Source organism: Sciurus vulgaris (genome assembly GCF_902686455.1).
Source record: "Sciurus vulgaris genome assembly, chromosome: 10".
Taxonomy (NCBI): Eukaryota; Metazoa; Chordata; class Mammalia; order Rodentia; family Sciuridae; genus Sciurus; species Sciurus vulgaris.
In genome coordinates, this window is record NC_136470.1 from 97,835,202 (window position 1) to 97,856,953 (window position 21,752).

General features: G+C 32.6%; 1 protein-coding gene across 8 annotated transcripts in view; it reads right to left on the bottom strand.

The window, feature by feature from the left end:
• NAALADL2 (N-acetylated alpha-linked acidic dipeptidase like 2) overlaps positions 1–21,752 on the bottom strand; it is a 1,337,824-nt gene that overhangs the window by 560,150 nt on the left and 755,922 nt on the right. For all 8 annotated transcript variants that reach the window (XM_079155143.1, XM_079155140.1, XM_079155138.1 and 5 more), the window contains one exon: positions 6,540–6,659. In XM_079155143.1, the coding sequence (XP_079011269.1) occupies positions 6,540–6,659 (120 nt within the window). The remainder of the gene's footprint in view (positions 1–6,539; positions 6,660–21,752) is intronic.

Here is a 21,752-nt window from a genome sequence, read left to right on the forward strand (position 1 = left end):
TTTCTTCCCTCTCTCTCTCTCCCCACTTCTATTCCTATTAAACTTACATGAATACTTACAGATTATTTATGCTAAATATATTACAATAAGATACAGGCAAAAATCAACCCTTCTAACACTTGATGTCACTTGCTCTGACTTCATATTTCAAATGGTCCAAATACATAATTAAATTAGATTATCATGTAGGAAAAACATATGCATGACTTCTAAATTATGTGCTTAATTTGTGGCAGACTTTGAGGATTTGTAGACAGGCTTCCATTTTGTTTGAAGTCATGAAAAATACTTTGATATTAGAAATGGAATGTGAGGCATTCAATTATTTATTTTTGCTCTACAATCACTTTCTTAAAGTTAGATTGTTAAGTGGCATAGTATAAAATCTTTTCATTATAACCTTATGATCAAAGTCATAATTAAACAAAAAATAACCTTTTGAAGATATAGTAGTATTTAGTCTAACTTAAAATAACTTAAGTCGGTGGAAAATGGAAAGAACTCTGAACAAGAAAGCAGCAGATTTTACTTTAAAATTCATTAAACTGTTGTTTTGTGATTTTGTGTTTGGAAGCTGACCATGTTTCCCATGACAAACAGAACAGTTCTTCAGTCTTAAAATTAAAAAATATGGAGGCATTGGTCTTTTGTAATTACTTCTGAGAATTGTGTACAAAGTGACTTATTAAATAATTCAGTGAACAAGCATACTCTTTTTAAGATTCAAGATAATATTTGCTTTCTACTTTTGTTCACAAAATGTCATCAAAAATTGTCTTAAAAAATAAAGAAGCAAGTCTTCCTTTATATTCTGAATCATACTTAAAAGCATTATTCAATGACACAGAATTAAGCATTTGTTTTCATCTAAAATATTCACAGATTGCCACTTAAAGAGATCTTCTAAGTTCATCCATACCAGGGAAAATTTTGATGAACCAAAAATTTCAACAGGAAAACTATTTTCCTTTCATTTTTCATATCTTCTTAGCCTCACTGTGTGTCCATGTGTATGTATGTGTAACATATATATGTAAAATATAAATTAAATACACATACCACACACACACACACATATCACACATCATGAGTATTTTATCTTCAAAAACTATTGATTTCCTCTTTTATACATATTTTAGACACCATGGATTTTTGATACTCATTAAATAAATGCATATATAATATAATTGGGGGAAATAAATTAAATTTGAGTTCAACTACATCTAATCTATGACAGAGAAAATGTTGCTTTTTGTCAACTAGAACAAGGAAAACAATTCTTTTGAGTGTGATTATCATAGGGATTAAACAAATGTTTTCAGGAAGAAGAGGAAATTAGAGAAATTAAACTCATAGTTCAGCTAATTTGACAAGTATGCAAATGTTTCCTGAAAATTAATTTTTAAAATGAAGTTCTTCTCACCATTAACTTTACCTAAACTATAGGATTTCTAATAATTGTCCAGTTGTCCATTGTCATTAATATTGTCTTTGAATATTAATTATATATCACCAATATTTGTAGATATTTTCTCAACCATCAATTTGGTATTTTTAAACTTTAATAATTTTGTGGATGAAGTTTAAAATTCAAGTAATATGAAGTTGTCTTTTCTTTAAATAATACTATTCCCCCCTAATTTGCAGGAAGCAATCTACATATTTGAAAGTAGAAACACATAAAATATGTTTCCACTTCTCTTTTTCCCCAGGCTCTTCTCAAAGGTTTAACCATCTAAATGTGATTTCTGGGCTTAAGTGTTGGTGAGCCACACAGGGCCCAAACAGTTTCAACCATGCAGGCACAGGTCTAAAAGGCATTTCCCTTTCATTGTTCCCATATATAATTAGATATAAATATTACCTGATAGATAGAACATACTTTTTTCTCCAGAAACTAAAAAAAAACTCCATGATTCCTATATCATTAAAATTCTCATAGGATTACAAATGTGTATTAAAATAATGAAAAAACTTGACTGGGGTAGTAGCTCAGGGGTAAAGCATTTGCCTTGCATATGTGAGGAACTGGGTTCAATCTTTAGCACCATATAAAAATAAATAAGTAAATAAAGGCATTTTTTCATCTACAACTAAAAATATTTTTAAAAAATAATAATGAAAAAAGCTAACCAATCTTTAATATCTTACGATAGGACAGCACTAGGAAAATGGTGTGCATTATCCCATATATAAAGTAGTAGTAGTATTTGTGGAGTTTGGGGTAATTTCACAATGCACAAATGGCATAATTAATTAAGATATATTCATTTGTAAATCTATGGCATATAAAATTGACTCCTTTGGGACATGGCACTGATGTGTGCTTGGGACTGGAGAATGTGTAGACTTTGCTTTTCAGTAAGGTTTAATGTATTTCTAGTTGTCCCAGAGTTTACAATATTTTTCTTATTGTTTTGGTGAAAATGGTCACAAGAAGAATGTCAAATTTTATTGCATTTTGTAAAATAAATTTCATAGGAGAGTTCTTTCTAGAAATTTAAGAATTTGCGAAGGTCTCAGGGTCCACATTACTATGTCTAATAATGTCAGTGAGAAAAATTTGAGTCCATTAGGACAAATAAAAGACTATTTTGCCCTAAAATTTAAAAGAAACAAAACACTCCCCCTTAAAATAAACTGCTATAAATACATACCAAAAATGAACCCAAAGCCTGTCCTCTAAATTTTAAGCTGCAGCAAACTAGCACAGAGTTCCGGAGAACTCTTTCCAGTTTTCTGAAGCAATATGTGTGGATATCAAGGCACACATCTAAACGCTACTGTGTTCCACCTTTCCTGCCACACAATGTAGGGATTTTCTCACCAATCCCTTCAATGAGATTAAATTAACATTGGAAATTTATGATGAATCTAAACAGATCTCCTTCTCGTCTGTAGGTTATTTTCTATTCATTTTAGGAGATAATTTAATATACCAATTATGCTTCCCCTTTGCCCTCCCTATCTCAGATACACAGATTCCCTTCCCAATTCATTTCTGAACTGTGATTTAGTAACTACTGCTCAGCTAAAATAAGATTAACTTTTCTCTCTACCCATTCAGCTGCACGTTGCCAGAACAAATGTTCATTTAGAATCATAATTAACAATTGTGATTCACAAAGAAGTCAGTTGGTTCTCTGCCTTTTTAATGTCAATTGTATGACCTCACTTTTGAATTTCAGACCTAGAATATAGTTGATGGACAGGTGAGACAAGCTCATCAGGAATTTTGCTCTAGAATCCTATCTGACCCAGGATTCTGCTTCTTTTTTCTTTACCATGTGACTGTGTATTAATAGATGCCATATGGATATACACCCCCAAAGCTCTGGTATATCCACAGAAAACACTGATGGCTAAAGTGGAATTTAAAAAGTTAAAGAAAGAATGCCCTGTCCCTCTGTCTAGAAGATAATGCTAAATTTTTAGCAAAGATCTGTCAGGAGGGAGATTCTGCACACAATGCTCTGTTAAAAATCTTCATAGGTTTATAATGAAAATGGTCAGGAATGTATTACCAGGTTCTCGTTAATTGTTTCCTATTCCATATAAAACACTAAATCACTACTTTTTGACTTATCAAAGGGTTTCATAATGCAAGTATCCTCTGACACTAATACAAAGAAACTTGCTTTGTCTTAATACATTATATCCTGGGTGTTAGGATTTTGAATAATTGACCCGTAAGCACTACTAGGAAAAAAACCCTTTTTAACTCGAGATTTTAAAGGCCTTTTTTTTTTTTTTTTGGAATAATTATAAATGTGAAAAAATATAAAGAAATACAAAACATTCATAATTCTACCTACCCAGTATATAATTACCCCTTAACATACACATTTTAGTAACTGGTAGGTAGAAAAGAAGCAGAATTTCATGTAATGAAATGTAATGTAATATATCCAAGCAACATACTGTCCCCTCTAAAAATATTCAAATAGGAACAATTTTTTTCTCTTAGTCTTAGAAGACAACTAGGACCTTTCCATTATTCTTCTGATTGCTGACAATAAAAAGTCCCATAATCAATCTGAGTCACCAATCTTAATAAGTAATTAGAATGTCTCAAATCTCTACCATTCATTTAAATTTTATCATTTTAAAATTTCCTCTGGTGTTGGAGGGGCAGAAGTATAGTTAGTAAATGGAGTTGAAAATATTAGAGATTTCATGGGTAGGATTTTTTCTGACTATAGTGTTCCTGTCCTAAGAGACCTATACACCCTCTGGAGCTCATTTTTAGAATCTGCTTTGGGGTTTATGGGTAGTTTTGAGTTAATTGAAGCAGCCTATATTGCAGCTTCCTTGATCTGAACAAATGCAATTCTAATGCGCCCTGTGACTGACATATGCATGGATAGTCCAGGGGGCAGGAGTGAAAGCAGATGACACTGGTTCTGTCATATGGTTACGTCTGACCTACTAGAAAATATACGGATATTCTTCTATCGCCAACTCAGAGTTGCAGGCCAACCCAACACAGATACTATTTTTATGTTTCCATATTAGCAGCTTAGTAAACTTATGTCTTATCTTCAGGTTTTTCAAGTTTATGAGCCACCAGTCTACCCTTTCTTCCACACTGCAGGGAACATGCATTAATTTCTCCACATGTACCATCGAAGCCCCTGTCCCCAGTGATGCAGTGGAACATACCATACATCTTTCCAAAATTTTCTTCATAAAACCTTCACCCTTCAATACCCAAACTTCTTATATCCCAGATATAAGTGAGGGTCTTAGCAATATTTTTATGTATTTTCAGGTTTTTCCTTTGAAATATTAATGTTTGATAGCTGGCATTTCATGTCACTCTTTATCTTAGAGTATCAGTTAAAAATCCTAGTTTATCATCTTGATTACCTATCTACTGAGTTACTAACAAAACACACACACACACACACACACACACACACATCACTACCACCACTACCACCACACCACACCACCAAAACACACACAGGCCTTAAAAACTCAGGATTTGAGATGAGTTTGCCTGGATTGAATAAAGTCCTGATAGTTTCCTTTAACTACATCTCTGTCCTTTGAGTCAGTCATTCATCATTTTTCTACCTTAGTTACCTCATCTGAAAGTTGAAGATAATAATAGTCCCTACTTCAACATTATGGTTAACAGTGTTATTGTTAATGTTAATGTAATAACATAAAAAACATGCACAGAAAAATGTCTATCCCATATGGTAACAGTGTTTCTATCAGAGACAATAATAATAAAAAAGTCATTATTATTGTAAATGTTCTCTTTATAACTTTATGATGATGTGTATTTCATTACTTTTAATAGTTGTGTGGTATTTAACAGTACAAAAATCATTTTCTATATTAAAGTGAATGTATGTAACATTTTTAATATTAGTCACATCATTAATCATGAATGTGTTTATCATTTCTGTTCCCTTCCCAGGCTAGAATATGTTTAATAGGAGAATGCTGGATCAAAATATGATTATTTTAAGGCATTTAATATATTTGAAAATTATCCAATAGAAAATAATAATTTCATTTTGAATTTTATTTTCAAAACTATCTTAAAATTCTGACCATGTATCTACAATCAGACACTATCAGATTTAAGTACAAGGATATCCTTGAACAACAATGAAAAATAGGTACAGAATGTTCTCTTCTTTCCTAAAAGAGGGTGCTAAGAGATTTCTGGAAACATTTCTGGACCTTAGCAAAGCTCATTAAAGATTGAATGAGGAGAAATCAAATTTATCTTCAGAACCAGGGACGTCCAGTGATATGACTACATTGACCATTCTTCACCAATAGAAAAAGAAAACGAGGTAAGAATGAGCAGCAGTGGCTCTCTATTGTGGTGCTTCATTATCAGATACTAAGATGGAACTGCTTTAATTATGTAAATGCATCTAGTGGATGAGTGTTAATAAACTTCTATTTAAATAAAATAAATCAAAATTCTGCTTTTCCTTAGCCTATTATATTTTAATTAAATTCTTGAGCACAGTTAGTAACTGTGAAGTTCTACAGTTGACAACATCAATCACTAAGGAATATAAATCAAGTAGATACTAGTGTAACATGAAGCACAAGGTAATTAGTCAGTTTGGGTGATAGATTACAAGTTTCACTTATGTCATGAGAAGAGGACACTGTGGTTCCCCCTTTCAGCATTTCAGATAGGTGCTATTATAAAGAGCATGCTAATTTTATCAAGGTCCCATAAACTCACCAATACCCAGCTGAAGGTAATGTTTCTTTTAAGGACTAAGAACATTACTTCTTAAAGATTTTAATTTAGAATATTCTATTTTGGAAAAAGTCATCTTCCTGTGACAGTCTATGACCCTTTGTGCCTGCCCCTCTCTCTCTCTCTCTCTCTCTCTCTCTCTCTCTCTCTCTCTCTCTCTCTCTCTCTCTCTCTCTCTCTCTCTCCTCTCTCACACACACACACACACACACTCCATCCTCACAAAGGCTCATGACTCCAAAAGAGCAAAACAAAAATAGTATTCACCCTAACACAAAATAACTGCCATTGGACCAACCTTATAAAGTAGAGGTAATTTTCCTAATTTCAGGAGAGCAATTTGATTTGTTGTATTTTTCACTTTTTTAATCCTTTTTAAATCATCTGCTGTTCCATAACTCACATCTATGACTTCAGCCTGAAAGAAAAAAAAAAAAAAGAAAAAATTAAAACCATGAAGTAAGAATTAGACAAATTGATATTTAATATGATAAAATTATGTGCAGTGATTGAAAGGATCAAAAAAGAGCTAATTCTGTCTCTTACCTGATCCTAATTATGATAGACGCAATTATTCTATTTCTATCTGGGTATAACAATTCTTCTGATCACTCGGGGAAAGAGTCATTTTTGCTTTGCTCTTTCTCTTCTAAACAAATTACAAACTTAATATATTCTTCTAAAATACCATAAAGTTTGGTTTATTTTATATTCATATTTCTGGGATTTGAGTAATTTTACAAAATATTGAAGATTAATTTCCTTAAGGTTCATGAAGGATTATATTATTCTCTGACTTGAAAAAAATTCAATGATTCTTCATTTTCATCCAGATCAAGGGCAAATATCTCTATTTGCACAATCATTGTGCATAGCTGCTGGGATTGTCCACATGATCAACGGTGAGTGACAGGCCCTTGAGTTGTGCAGGATACAAACTATAGCAGCACATGGACTTGTCTGGTATTCCAAGAGTTTAAACTATGGTCCCAAATTACCATTTCTGTTATAATTCCTACTATTCCATACCTACAGTTATACTCTATTCTACATCAATATCACTCATTTTTAAGTCCCCTTTTAGTAATGTGAAAAGTTCATGAGTTTCTAAATCTAATAGCAGTCCCCTGGGTATTAGCCCTTTCCGACTCCTTGATAAATACTGTCCTAAAGAGTCTACCACACACTTATTCCCATCAGCCAAGATGACTCTTTTCAACTATACTTTGTCATTAAAATAAACAGTTATGCATTCCAGCAATCATATTATAATACACTGTTTCATATTATAGCACATTTCTACAGACATGCTGAGGAAAGGAGTTATTGGTGGCAAATAGTGGAAGAAATGGAGAGGGACACTTCAGTCCTCAAAACTTTCCACCATTCTCAGCTGAAGCAAATGCACTTTGACCAGTTTTATACAGAGGGCTTCCGCAGAAGTTTCATATCAAGAAATATTTCTGCTGCTTCTAGAACAACAAGTGAATAACACTGAGAGATGGGTAAATCCACTGGAGAAAACATTTCTGGTATGAAATATTTCTTTTGCCATCACATTCATCTGCATCTGTGAAAACACTACTAATACAACCAAGTCATTTTCAAATGTTACCTATTTGATGAATCGTCTTTCTCTGTTACCCATTTATTTATGACCTCCCTCTACTTCAAATCCCAGAGTAATCTGTAATCTGTTTCTGCAATTCTTTTTTTTCTTTTTTTTTAGATTTTCTTTTTAGTTGTTGATGGACCTTTATTTAATTTACTTGTTTGTTTGTTTGTTTTTATGCAATGCTGAGGATTGAACCCAGGGGCTCACACATGCCAGGCGTCTGCTCTACCACTGAGCCACAACCCCAGCCCTGTATCTGCAATTCTTAAGGCCGTTCTTAAGGACTGGACAGGTCCCTTTGTATACATATATATTTATATTTATCTGCTGGCTTCAGGTTCCAGCACAGGGAGATTCCTTGGTGAAGGACTCATTACATACTGCTCATCTAGGTGTCTGGCATACACTATAGGTTCATTGGTCTTGAATTGAAATGCTCATAGCTTATGCAAAATCTCTGAAAAGTTAAGCTGTACTTTCAAGTGGATTTGCCAAAAAAAAAAAAAAAAAACCTAATTGTTAAAAATGCTTCTGTCAGTATGGTTTTTCGTTATAATTTTCTTCCTATTAAAATGTGATTAAATCACTGCCTTTAATATAATTTTTGAGTTTGCTGATGCTATTACCATATAAATAACTGTTGATCTATGATTTTAAAAGTCTGATTAAATAAATGATCACATAATATTAATGATTGCATTGCAAAAATGAGAGAATTCATATTTTTCATTTCAAATTTCTCAGCTTCATACTAATTATTTGTGATTCAGTGACAGCATCTTAAAACAGGGTCATTACTCAATTGGTTATATTAATGAACATATTTTTCATATGTAGTAGAATTTGAGGAAAAATCTCCCTGCTTTGAGAGGATAAAGGCTATACTGTGACTTTTTGTTGTATATGCCAGAGAGGTATAACACTTAGAAAAACACCAATACTACAAAAAACATTTAGGGTATTAGAAAATACCAACAGCTTGAATCAACAACGATAATTTCCGTGAAGAAGGTCTTCAATTCATCTTCTATAAATAGCACATGTCAACATATCAAACAATTTTAGCATGTACGACAATTTTTCACAAAAGTGTTTCTCAATACAGATATCAATTCATTCTCCTACCCATTGAGGCTATGTATTAAAAATCAATAATTATAGTAGTCTCAATATTCTGATGCTTTGACAGGCAATAAAAAGAATGTATCTTTTCTATTTACCTTCAAGCAAACTGAAAATCACAGTTGCAAGAGTACACATTGAATTTTTCTGAAGCATAGATCAATATACAATGATATGATAAAATGTCAACCCATTTATTTCCACATAGTCTCATTGCCACAGAGAACTATTCTTATTGCATTTGTTCTGTCATACTAGAAAATCATCCACTCAACTAGTTAGGGTTCTAGGTTTAATTTATGTCCAAATGTCAGGGACTGAGTCACACCCTAATAGTCCCTATCAGAAACTAGGTGTCCAGATATTTGTTGAACTATTTAACCTTTGTGGACCATAGATTTTCCAATGAGAATTTTGTTGGCATATATAACAGAGTGACTGAGGGGTGCAGAGTGAAATGGAACTTAATTCCTTTTTTCTTTAATATTTTACGAGAGACAAATATTAAAAAGTCTATGGATTAGTCAGGTGCAGTGGTGCACATCTATAATCACAGTAGCTTGGGGGGCTGTAGCAGGAGGATTGTGAGTTCAAAGTCAACCTCAGCAAAAGTGAGGCACTATGCAACTCAGTGAGACTCTGTCTCTAAACAAAATACAAAATAGGGCTGAGGATGTGGCTCAGTGGTCTAGTGCTCCTGAGTTCAATCTCTAGTACACCCCCAAAATAAAAGTCTTCAGGTTGAATTTCATTTAAATTCTATACATTAATTTTTGAACTAGGAACAAAGAACTAGAATAATAGCAACAATTAAATGGGAACAAAATATTTTATCCCATGTATAAAAGAAACCAAGGTATTGAGATAATATCAAAGGGTCATGGGCCACATTGAAACAGCTGAGCAGAAAATTGGCACACTTTAAAAATTCAGGTCAAAATACAATTACCTTCTGTCTGTGGTAAAATATGCAATTAGAAGGAATCATCAACCAGACAATTAGCAAAGACTAAAAACCAAAACATTAAAAGTTGACATTCCATTCATCAGCAACTCCATGGTTTTTAATCTAAGTGACATAAATCATGAAAATTGTTAAATAAAAACCATAGAAATTTGATGTCCTTCATCTTGCAACTCTGAAGCCAATTCAGAGGGGTTCTATTCTTGTTTGATAAGAGTGCCATGAAATGCTAAAATAAGCAAATCATTTACACAAATACATTGTTTATCAATGACTTGTTAACAGGGTTCCAATTTTATGATGAAGAAATGAAATGTTAAATAGTTCAGGCTTCAGAATTTTTGGAGACATATTGCACCTAGGAACAAAAAAACTTAATTAGCTTTTCCCATGTGCCAGAACTGTGCATACAATATCCCATCTTCTCAGATAACATTGTCACCATTTCATAGATAGGGAAGGTGAGCCTCAGAGAAATATAAGAATCTGTCCAAGTTCTGTGACTGGAATTCAAGAGTGGAACAGATTTTCTCAATTGACCTTCCAGCAGGCTATTTTACCAAGGACAATGAACACTTGGCAGTCACTGGAGAGAAATGCCCAGCAGCACTGTTTGGTTAAACATAAGTCTACCTGAAGAGCAAAATGCTCTTGTTAAAAATCTGTTTTGTTTCATCCAACAACTATCAAACCAGATTCTCCAAGTGGCTTGTTTTCATGTGCTCAGGCTTTTTTTGCATTACAAAATACCAGAGTTGGTAGCTTAAACAACAGAAGTTTATTTTCTCATATGTCTGAAGGCTGAGAACTCAAAGATCAAGATGCTGGCCAATCGGTTCCTTTCTTTTCTTTTCTTTTCTTTTCTTTTCTTTTCTTTTCTTTTCTTTTCTTTTCTTTTCTTTCTTTCTTTCTTTCTTTCTTTCTTTCTTTCTTTCTTTCCTTCCTTCCTTCCTTCTTTCTTTCTTTCTTTCTTTCTTTCTTTCCTTCTTTCTTTCTTTCTTTCCTTCTTTCTTTCTTTCCTTCTTTCTTTCTTTCTTTCTTTCTTTCTTTCTTTCTTTCTCTCTCTCTCTCTCTCTCTCTCTCTCTCTCTTTCTTTCTTTCTTTGTATTTATTTATTTTTTAATCTATAGAGATTACATTTAAATGTGCAAGTTCATTATAAATCTTTTTTAAATTTTTTTTAATTTTTATTTTTAGAGACTGCATTTTGATTCATTGTACACAAATGGGGTAAAACTTTTCGTTTTGTTTCGTTTCACACCATTCATGTAATCATACATGTACATAGGGTAATGATGTCTGTCTCATTCTGATGAGGGCTCTCTGCCTGGCTTACAGAGAACCAGCATCTCTCTATGCCTCACATGACAAAGACAGACAGAGACACACACACACACACACAGTGAGAGAAAATGGTTCTTGCTCTTGACTAAGCCCTCTGATATCTCTTCTTATAAGGACACTAATTCAATTAGATCAGGGTACCACCCTTATGACCTTCTTTAACCTCAACTACCTTCTTGTAGGCCCCACTTCCAAATACAGTCAAACAGGGGGCTTAGGTTCAAAATGTGCATTTTTTTTTTGGTAGGGGTGGGACACAAGTCAGTTCTTAGATGAGTCCTAGAATATAGTTTTCTTATATATCATAAAATTCTTATTCTCTTCAGTATGATTTACATAGTGGGAAGAACAAAGTTAATAAACAATAAAAATAAATAAAAAATGGCTTCAAATATTATGATTTTTATTTGCAGAAGAAACTTCAGATCTTGTTATTCAGAGATTGTCTCCTTAGAGTGAGGGGAAAATATCATGATAAAGTAATTCAAATGAAAAATTAAAATACCCATCATTCATGATAAAGAGAAAATGCAAATATTAAATTTGTACCTTTTTAGAAACATAAATAAGGCATAAGAATTCAAAGACACTTTGTGTCAAATTCTCTAATTTATGTGACACAGTAGAAATAAAAGCAGACATTCCTATTTCACATTACTTTCTGCAGCATTGAAAATCCTGTTATCTTCTAATATGAAACTTCCTACAAATGAAACATTCGATCTTTAATTAGAATTTTAATTTATAACAAATATTTTTTTCCGATGATAAAATTTTAGAGGAAATGTTGCCAAGCAATAAATTTTCTACCTTATCAACAAAGAAAAAATATATAAGAATTTTTAAAATCTATTGGCCTCAATTATTAAAAACAGCTCACATATGAGCAGGAAACATAAATAAGAATTGCTAATTTCTCAACTAGATAATTTTCTTGTTTCTGTTAAGTTTTATTTTCTAAACGTCAATATCCATACTACTACAGAGAAATGAACATTAAATCGAGTTCCAAATTGCTATTATCATAAAATTACTGGTATAGAAATTTATAATTCTATTTCATATATACAATGGCTCCACATTGTTCATATCAGATTGCTATGTTCTTCACTGAATATGAGATAGCTGCAGAGTTTAAAGAAACAAAACAACTAGGATTCTGGTGGACTCTTGTTACTGAACAAAAAAAAACCATATGTTGCTATGGAATGGATATATATTTAAATATATACTTAAGACCTGCACATATGCAGATAAAGATACACATGGACACACCCCTACATTCTCAAAGTAGTCACAGTCATCCTCTGTCTTTAGCACCTAATCACAGTTCTTGTCACATAGTAGGCACACAATAAAATGAGTGAATGAATGAATGAATAAATATACACACACACACACATACATACACACACGTATATGTACACAATATTTGATGCTGAAAAAGAGGGGTTATAAATCAAATAGAGAGATTTATGTTTGGAGTTTACAGAGAGAAGAGACTTGTTAAAATTAGGGGAAGCTGATGTAAAGAAATAAATAATAAATGAACCAACACATAATCCTATTTTTTTTAGTGACTGAGAGTTTAAGCCCCACCACTACCAAAAATAAATATTTTAATGAGTGCATTCTATATATTCAGCACTACTCCAAGTATTATTTATTAATTTTCTTCTTTAATCACAATAATAGTTCAAAGAGATAGGTTACCAGCCTCATGCTCATTTTATATGAGGAAATTGAAGAAAAGAGATATAAGAACATATTTACAGTGACACCTTTATTAAATATTAGAAAAGTAATTCAAAGACAGTCTATCATCTAGATTCCACATATGATATGTACCCACATTATTATGAATTTTACCTTTGCCAGAAAGAAAGTAGTTATGGTTGATACAAAGATGGAAGGTAAATGGAAAGGAAATGGGCCTTTTGAGGATTACACAGATAAGAGGCTGATTTCACCCCCCCCCCAAAAAAAAGGTTTGTAAATGAACTTTTTTTTTAAATTATTTTTTAATTTTTTACAGACTGCATTTTGATTCATTGTACACAAATGGGATACATCATTTCGTTTCTAGGGTTATACATGATGTACATGATCTTTTTTGAATCTCTGCACTCCCATTTTTGAAATGACAACTCCAAGACACAGCAGTGAATTAGCTCAATGGAATCCAATGGCAATAATAAGAAAAGTTGAAAATTTTACATGGCCTCTAGTGCCGGGTATGCCCCTCTCTCCACACTCTATGACCTCCTCTCTTATACAGTGCTGGCTTCAGGGGCTTGTGTCATATGCACAGGGACCTCTGCATGGTTTAATGTTCTGCTGTCACTATCTTGAAACTCTTAACAATTTTTGAACAAGAGATCCTGAATTTTCATTTTGCACTGGGTCCTAGCACTACATAACCAATACTGCCTGCTTCTTCCCACTTTGTTGGTCTGCCAGTTCAACACCAGAAGCTGGCTGTGCCATGCACACTGTCCTCTAGAACGTGGATTTCAACTGTTACCTCTGTTACCTCTAGTTGGAAATGCATCACTTTACCCCAGATCAATTTGACTTATTCCTCTGCCATTTTACATCTTCCCTCCAATTTCTGCAGTGTAATTTTCCCAATATGAACACCCTGTTCAAGACTACATTAACCCATGAAAATATTTTCTATTCCCTCCACTCTGCTTTTATTATCTACATTATGTTTCAACTTCTAACAATAGCTAATTGTATATGTAATATATTAATATAATTTTATTTCCTCTACAATGTTTAAGTTCCATTAGGGTAGGGTCTTTGTACCTGGACAAACACGCCAAAGCAAAACAAAATTGCTTAAAGAATTGCCAGCTAGAAAATTTAACGTAGCAAAGCTCAGCACACTCTTCAACCTCTGTGACTCTGGAGATAATGAGAGTTCAGGTAAAAGTGAGAAAATAATCTCTATATTGTTTCCAAATAGAAACTGAAAAATTGAAACTCCTAGAAAAGTCATTAATTTTTTTCTTGCTTTCTCATAATAGCAGCAGCAAAAATTTTAATGGCATTACCAAATGGACTATCTGTTTGCTTTTAGGACACAGGAGTTTGCAAAGTTGCATTCCTACCTACACATGAATGGCAAGACTACCCTAAGCAGAAGCAACTGAAGAGTAAATAAAAGAAAGGCAGAGTTGTCATTTCCTCCAGTCAGCTAAACAAAATAAATGAAAAAATTATTGAAAGTAACTAAGTCAGATAATTGTCCCTGGGGCATTCCCATCATGATTGATTTGGAATCCACACTGGGGAACACTCCAGTGCTCCTTCTCCCCCATCTTGAGGTAGCAAAATTTATTCATTCTTATGAAATTATTAATGCTTTGAAATTATTCAGATGACATTTTCAATCAAATCAATCACTGTGAGCCTTCGTAGTTATCTAAGAGAGATTCAGAATGTACAGAATGTTAGAAAAGTTTGCCTTGACTAAAATAGCAATTTTCTACTCAAATTCAGAAATGATAAACCCAAGTCTTCTGATGACAGAATACAATATTATCTCAAGTACCCATGATCTAAAAACAAGTTTTTACTTTTGAATTTATTATTACCTTGTGTAATCCACCTTTTGAATTCTTTTCAAAATAAAGTATGTTAAACAAAACTTGGAAAATCAAAATGATTATCCGTGTTTAACATTTTCCTTTTTAAAAGCATTAGTATGTCAATATTTATAAAGAGTTAAAAGTTCAGAGCTTGTTAAGGTTTAATCAGTTCTTCTGTTGTTAAGTTCCCTCAAGGGTTTTCCATCATGAACATTATCATACAGACCTCAATGCATCCAAGCATGAAGACCAATGTTGTTTCCCTCCACTCACTAATCAAGCATCACCTTTTCAAAATAGTTGCCCAAACCAATTAGGGGTCGGTGTAAACTGCAGAAATACTTAAAATATTTCATTACTAGTACAGCACAAGTACCAATAAGTTAAAACATATTTGCAACCAATCAGAGGCAACACTAGATAGAGGATTAGATTGGTATATCTCAACTGAATTCGGCATTTGAGACTGAATTATTTTTGGTTATTTTTGCAAAGGATAATGAGGTGGCTTCAGATAAAGAGTTTCTCAATTTTGTCATCTTTTCTTTCCTGTGATTGTTGAAAAAAATATTTACAATATGGATATACTAAATGTAATGCTTAATGTAAGAATGATCACATTATAATAGTAGAAATAACAAAGATAAACTACAGTTGCTACTTGCCTTAGCATAGATTGTTGTTTTAGTTAGCTTTTTGGCTGCTGTTAGTAAATGACCAGCACAACTGTAGAAGAGGAAAAGTTTATTTGAGGGCTCATGATTTCAGAGATTTTAGTCCATAGTAGGCCCGCTCCATTTCTCAGGGCTCAAGGTAAGGGTGGTGAAGAAAAGCAGGTCACATCACAGTGATCAGAAAGCAGAGAAAGAGAAAGTCTCCACTCTTCAGGTACAAAACATATACCCCAAAGCCAGGCTCCAATTCCTACCTCCTCCAGCCACACCCTACCACTTCAAGTAATCCCCTCAGGGATTAATTCACTGATTGGGTTAAGACTTTTACAACCCAATCATTTTCTCCTCTGAACCTTCCTGCATTGTCTCACATGTGAACTTTTGGGAGACTCTTCACATCTAAATCATAACAATTCTTTAATAAATTTTAAGCATGTCTTTAATTTTATAAACAAATATATATATGTATATATATGATGGAAAGTAGGTTAAAATATTTGAAATATGAAATTTAACTTAATTAAAACTAAATTTCACTTTCATATTCTAAGTATATAGTCTCTAAAGTTAGTAGAAAAAATTCATACAAGTTTAGAATAAGATTGCATACCAGATTAAGAAAATATAAAGGAAGAAAATATTTTTATTCCTGATTTTGATTAAGAGTTCCAGAATTCTCCAGAATTTGATAAAGCATTCCTTTGAGAATGGCTATCACTTATATTATTTGTCCAGCATTTTAAAAATAACACAGTCAACTGGAATATATCCCTTTTAGCCATTTCTATTAATCAAACAGAGTCTCATTTTAAAACCAAAAAGTATACTTTTTAAGAGGGATTATAGAAAACATGTAGAGAAGTAGGAAAAAAGCAGGAAGAAACTGATTTATGGAAACCCAAGAAGAATATTAAAGATAATTATGTCATTTTTCAATAATTCATATCAGACTACATTCTAGTTTCTGAAGATATGGTGGTAAATTAGTTACAAATGTACCTTTCATACTGCTTATATTCTGAGAGATGGACAGGAAAGTAAACAAACACATTAAAAGTTGAGAAAAATTTCAGTTACAATATGCCTTAAAGACAATAACATATGGGTGATGAGGAATTCTTTACTAAGGATGTCAGATATTGCCAAGATCATATCCAAGTGAAGAAAAGCTGTGCATTGGCCTGGTAAACATATTTTTAGGCAGCTATAAGTCTGTGAGCGAAAGAAAAACTCTTATCAAATGAAACTAAGACATCAGACATGTTAAGAGTAAGACATTACTATTGGATTTTGAAGTACGGAGTTATTGATTTTCTTCTAAATATGGGGATTAGATAATGATAGAATTTTAGGAAATGTATCAATGAAGGAAAGAATAAAAGTGAGGTGGTAAATCTGAGCTAATGTACAGCTGATAGTGGTGATAGTATATTGGTTTTTTTGTCAGCTTTTAACCAAAAATGAGATTTAAGAATGTCTATATTCCAAAAAGATTTTGTTCCATTTGTATGACAAATCCTAGTAATGATGGAAGTACAGAGAAACTTACCTGGAGTATTCTTTCTTAAAAAAGACCAAATAAGTAAGTGCAAAAGAAGTCCTACTCCATTTATATTTCCATGAATATCAGCAGTAACTGATCATAAGAGTTTCTGCAACTTTGTCATTTTCTACATGCTTAAACCTATTTACTGCTCTTCCTCTGGTTAAATCAAGACTCCTACAAAACACGAAATAAATTATTGATGACATTACTGCATGGTTATCTCAGAGATAAGCGTCCAGGAATGAAGTTGTGAAAAATTCAATCTTATCTTGGGGGGTGAGGTAGGGAGCAAGCCATTAACAAAGATATAACTGAAGATATGGTGGGAAATGAGTTAATGTCCACCAAAATTCCAAGCAGAGTTGGTAGCCCAGACAGTTGTTTGAAGAAGAGCATGAAAGATCAACCGATACTATATATTTTGTAGTATATATTTGCAGTCCAGGATCCAGAAGTATTCCAAGAAGGTTTACATCTCACAGAAAACTTGAGGGAATTCTTGAAACGAACTTACATCTTGATCTACCATCTGTATTATGAAAATCAATTTTACTTGCTCACATCAGACCTTGAAATCTAAAGGAAACCATCTGCCCCTTTGAATTGTATGAGTGACTTTTGAATAACTTCTTTGGCCATAGATGAAGGAGGTAGGGGATTGCAAGTGAAATCTGAGGGCATGCTCACATTTAACCCAATGGCGTTGTTCTTGGCTCTGTCCACCCACCCCAATATTGTGACCATACTGATATTGGCAGTCTAGCCCACTAGCTCTTGCTGAATGTTAGGAAGCTGTATACTAATAAAATGGTTCTCTGATACCAAGAAAAGAAATCATTATATATGGTAGTGGAAAATTTCTATGGTTTAAAGATTCTCAATAAAGCTGATTTCGAGGTGCCAATAGGACATCAGTTCATGAGGAATTGGGGGGAGGCAGTTGAACAGAATTCATAAATATGCACAGTATTAACCCTCAAGCAGCAAAAAAGAGTTACCTTGATTGGTTCTAGTATACCACTAGAACACTGGCACACAGTCTTTTAAAATGGTAGGGCACCTACAACTTAAGGTTTGCTAGGTGGATGAAAACAGAAGTGAAAGTTGGTGTGAGGGCATTGATAAAATGTTAAGTTTCTCAAAAGGCAGATGAGAGCAAAAAGTGTGTAATGACAAAAGGAAGACAAGGCAAGAATAGTTTCACATGAAATGGCATCTACTGAGAAATTTAATCAAAGATGTGTGTATACATGCATGTGTATCTTTGTGTGTTTGTGTGTTATAAGAAGGATTAAACTATATAGGAATAGTCTGACATGTTAAAATGGGAAAAAAAAATAAACAACCATTTATGCTCCCTGTGCTAGACATTTTACTAAGAAGATTTTATCAATTGTTTTCTGCCTATCTTCAAAATATTTTTATTTGATAGATATTTCTGACCATTTTATATACAGAGATACTGAAGCTTAGAGTATTTAAATAACTTGCTAGAGTTCATACCAACATAAAGTCATGCAATTTTATATATTTTTATTTTTAGTATTATTTTTTAATTCACTTTTTAAATTTTTTTGTTTTTTCTAATTTGTTGTACATGACAGTAGAATGCATTTATACATTTCCATACATAAATACATTTCTCCCGCTAGATTTCCAGTTGATGTGGTAAGGCCAAAACTTTCTTATTTATCACTGTATGCTCTTTGATTTTCATATAAAAGTCACTCAGTATATATTTCCTAAATGTTAAACATAAAACCCATCTGTCAGCCAAATTAAAATATAAAGATAATAAATTAATAATCGAAAGGTGTTTTATTTAATAAAAGATACTCAACTTATTATGGTAAGGGTGTTGGAGGAGTTGAAAATTTATTCAAGAAAGTCAAAGGTTATGAAACTAATATGACAAAACTTTCCTTCTAAAATAAATTGGATTAGTGTTTTGAAATACTGCAAAAATATAGGAACCATCTTTTCCAAATAACTCTCTAGTTCTGAAAAGATTGAATTTGTGGAACTTACTGAAATGAGGGAAATCTTATTTGTAAACTGTCTTATTTAAGTATTTACATTTCATAGAAATTAAGATATAAATTAAATTTGCTAAAAACAAAAATCCCAAAATTTTGCTAAGAAAACTACAGTATTACTTAACTCTAAGTGCTATGCTTTAAATCAAATCAGACACTTTGAAAACACTAGAATTTTCTGCCAAATTATTATGGTGGTTTAGAACCTTTAGAAATAACTTTAGTTTAAATAAAAGTCTACATTCAAACATTTTCTCACTGAAAATGCCACATTTATTCCAGTAGAGAATTGTCTGTTGCACTTTACCCACTTATCTGAATTCAACTACCTCTGTTTTAAGATTTTTTATTTCATAAAATAGGCTATTTTTCCCACATAGAAAATGTAACTTCTCTACCCAAGATTTAAGATTTAACTATGGATAATATGTTTTGTTGGATTACTTTGATTACTTCTTCTCTTCCTCCTCTCCTTCTTCTTCTTCTTCTTTTTTTTTTTTTTTGTTGTTTTTTTTTTGTTTTGTTTTGGTTTTTTTGGTATGTACTTCTGACTAAATCTTAAATACAGGGGCAAATATACTTTAAATATGTTGAAACTAACCAAATAAGAAAGTAGCAATATGGAACTGTTCTACTGTTCTTGTTAACTCAAATGGTTAGTGAACAGAACTGATGAGACCATAAACAGAAGGTCATATTGAGCCCAGGAACTTTATGCACAGTTCTAAAAAATTAGTAACAGTTATGTACAGCTGTGTTCACAGTCATTTATTTCACATTTGGGCCTCATTGTCAAAGGATGAATACCACTAGAGAAGAAGAGAGACAGATAAAATGCTAAGTCAGTTTCAACATTGAAAAACTGTTCCAAGCTCACATTTCTGTCAGTAAGACAGTAGCTTCCTCTTCAAACCCCACAATTCAAATAAGATCATCCCATTCTACTCCCCTAGCTTTCTAATGTTTTTGATCTATAACAAGAATCATTCAGCACCAAATGTACATAGCTTTTCGTTTTGCCATAATACTGATAACAGTGTTTTGATTTGAAAATATCAAAACGTAAAAAAGACAGATTTTTCCCACCCTTGAGAAAATAGATATCATATTGTAAGTTATTCAAGGGTTCCTGGTAGTGGTGATATTTTTTTCTCTCTAAAACTTTCTGACAAAACATATGATACAGTGTTCAGATTTTATATGTCACACTACTATGTCTTCACATTTTAAACAAAGCAATGTTCTTCAGGCCCAACATGACATGATTTATCATTCCACATTCAAGAAAAAAAAAATTTCATTCCTAATTTGTTTGAGCCTTCAATTTAATTAGAAAATATGATCAGGGTATTATGTATATTCTATTATTTATTCATGCTTGTCAAAGCATTTTCTTCCCTAATGATTAATATTTTTCATATGAAGACAAAGATAGGAAGATTAAGATACATGATGAATATGACAGAAGTTGGAACTTCCAAATATTGATATTTAGTTCTGATATTTTCTTAATTTCTTCCATTTAAATGTTTCTAATTTCTGCCAGGCAAGAGCTAACATTTATTGAGTACTTTGTTAAGTACCAGGCACTTTATATATTTTTATTATTTCTTCCCCATGACAACGATCTAAGTGACTATTATAATCCCCCTTATACAAATGAGGACCCTAAGTCTTAGAGAACTGAAAAGACCCAATACAACATTTGTGCAGCTGATAAGGAAGTCTCCTGAAAGAGTTGGCAAAAATAATTGCAGTATTTGACTTTATATTTCAGGCAAACCCCCCCCCCAAAAAAACAAACAAATAAAAAAAAAAACAAACCCAAATAAATAAATGAAGTTTTACCAAAGAAAAATATTCAATATCCATAAAATGTACAGGAATAAGAACAATTCCCTGCTCAAAAAGTAGAACACAGCAGAACCCATCTAACCAATCTAACCAATCTAACCCATCTAGCAAATGTAGGTTAAATATTGTATTCTGTTTTACTGCATCTAACTTGGTTTCCCAAAGAACAAAAGAATAAATTGCACAAGAATCACATAAAAACCATATGTACTCTATAAAATTGACAAGTATTGTCAGAAATCACTACCAATGTCTTTAATCTTATGATGATATTTTAATTGATATTTAACCTTTAATAAAAATATAAATCACTTTTATTCCCTAAAGCTAACTTCACTCATCTAAATTATTTATGTATCCATTTTAATATGTATTTTGCATCTGACAGGACAACTCTCCTTAGGACTCCCTTCTGACCCACCTGTCATTATGATGGGGTAAACAATGTCACCTTTCTAGTGTACGATGAATTACAAAGAAGTTGCAAAGTACACCATCCATCACACTGGCACTAAGTAGGTTTTCGAAGTAGATCTCAGATATCACAAATGCTGTTTAGACTGTTACCAGAAAGCACAAATTGGAAGCTTATACAAAACGGTCATATGATGAATGGACATGACATGTCTTCAAAATAAAGGGGCACTTTTCTTCCACAAACAACCTTGTCAAAAGCAAAAGTTGTGGTGAGATTTGCTGGCAGACAGAACAGTTTAAGAACTTAGTAAAGGCTCAGTCTGATAAAAATTCATGCAAACAG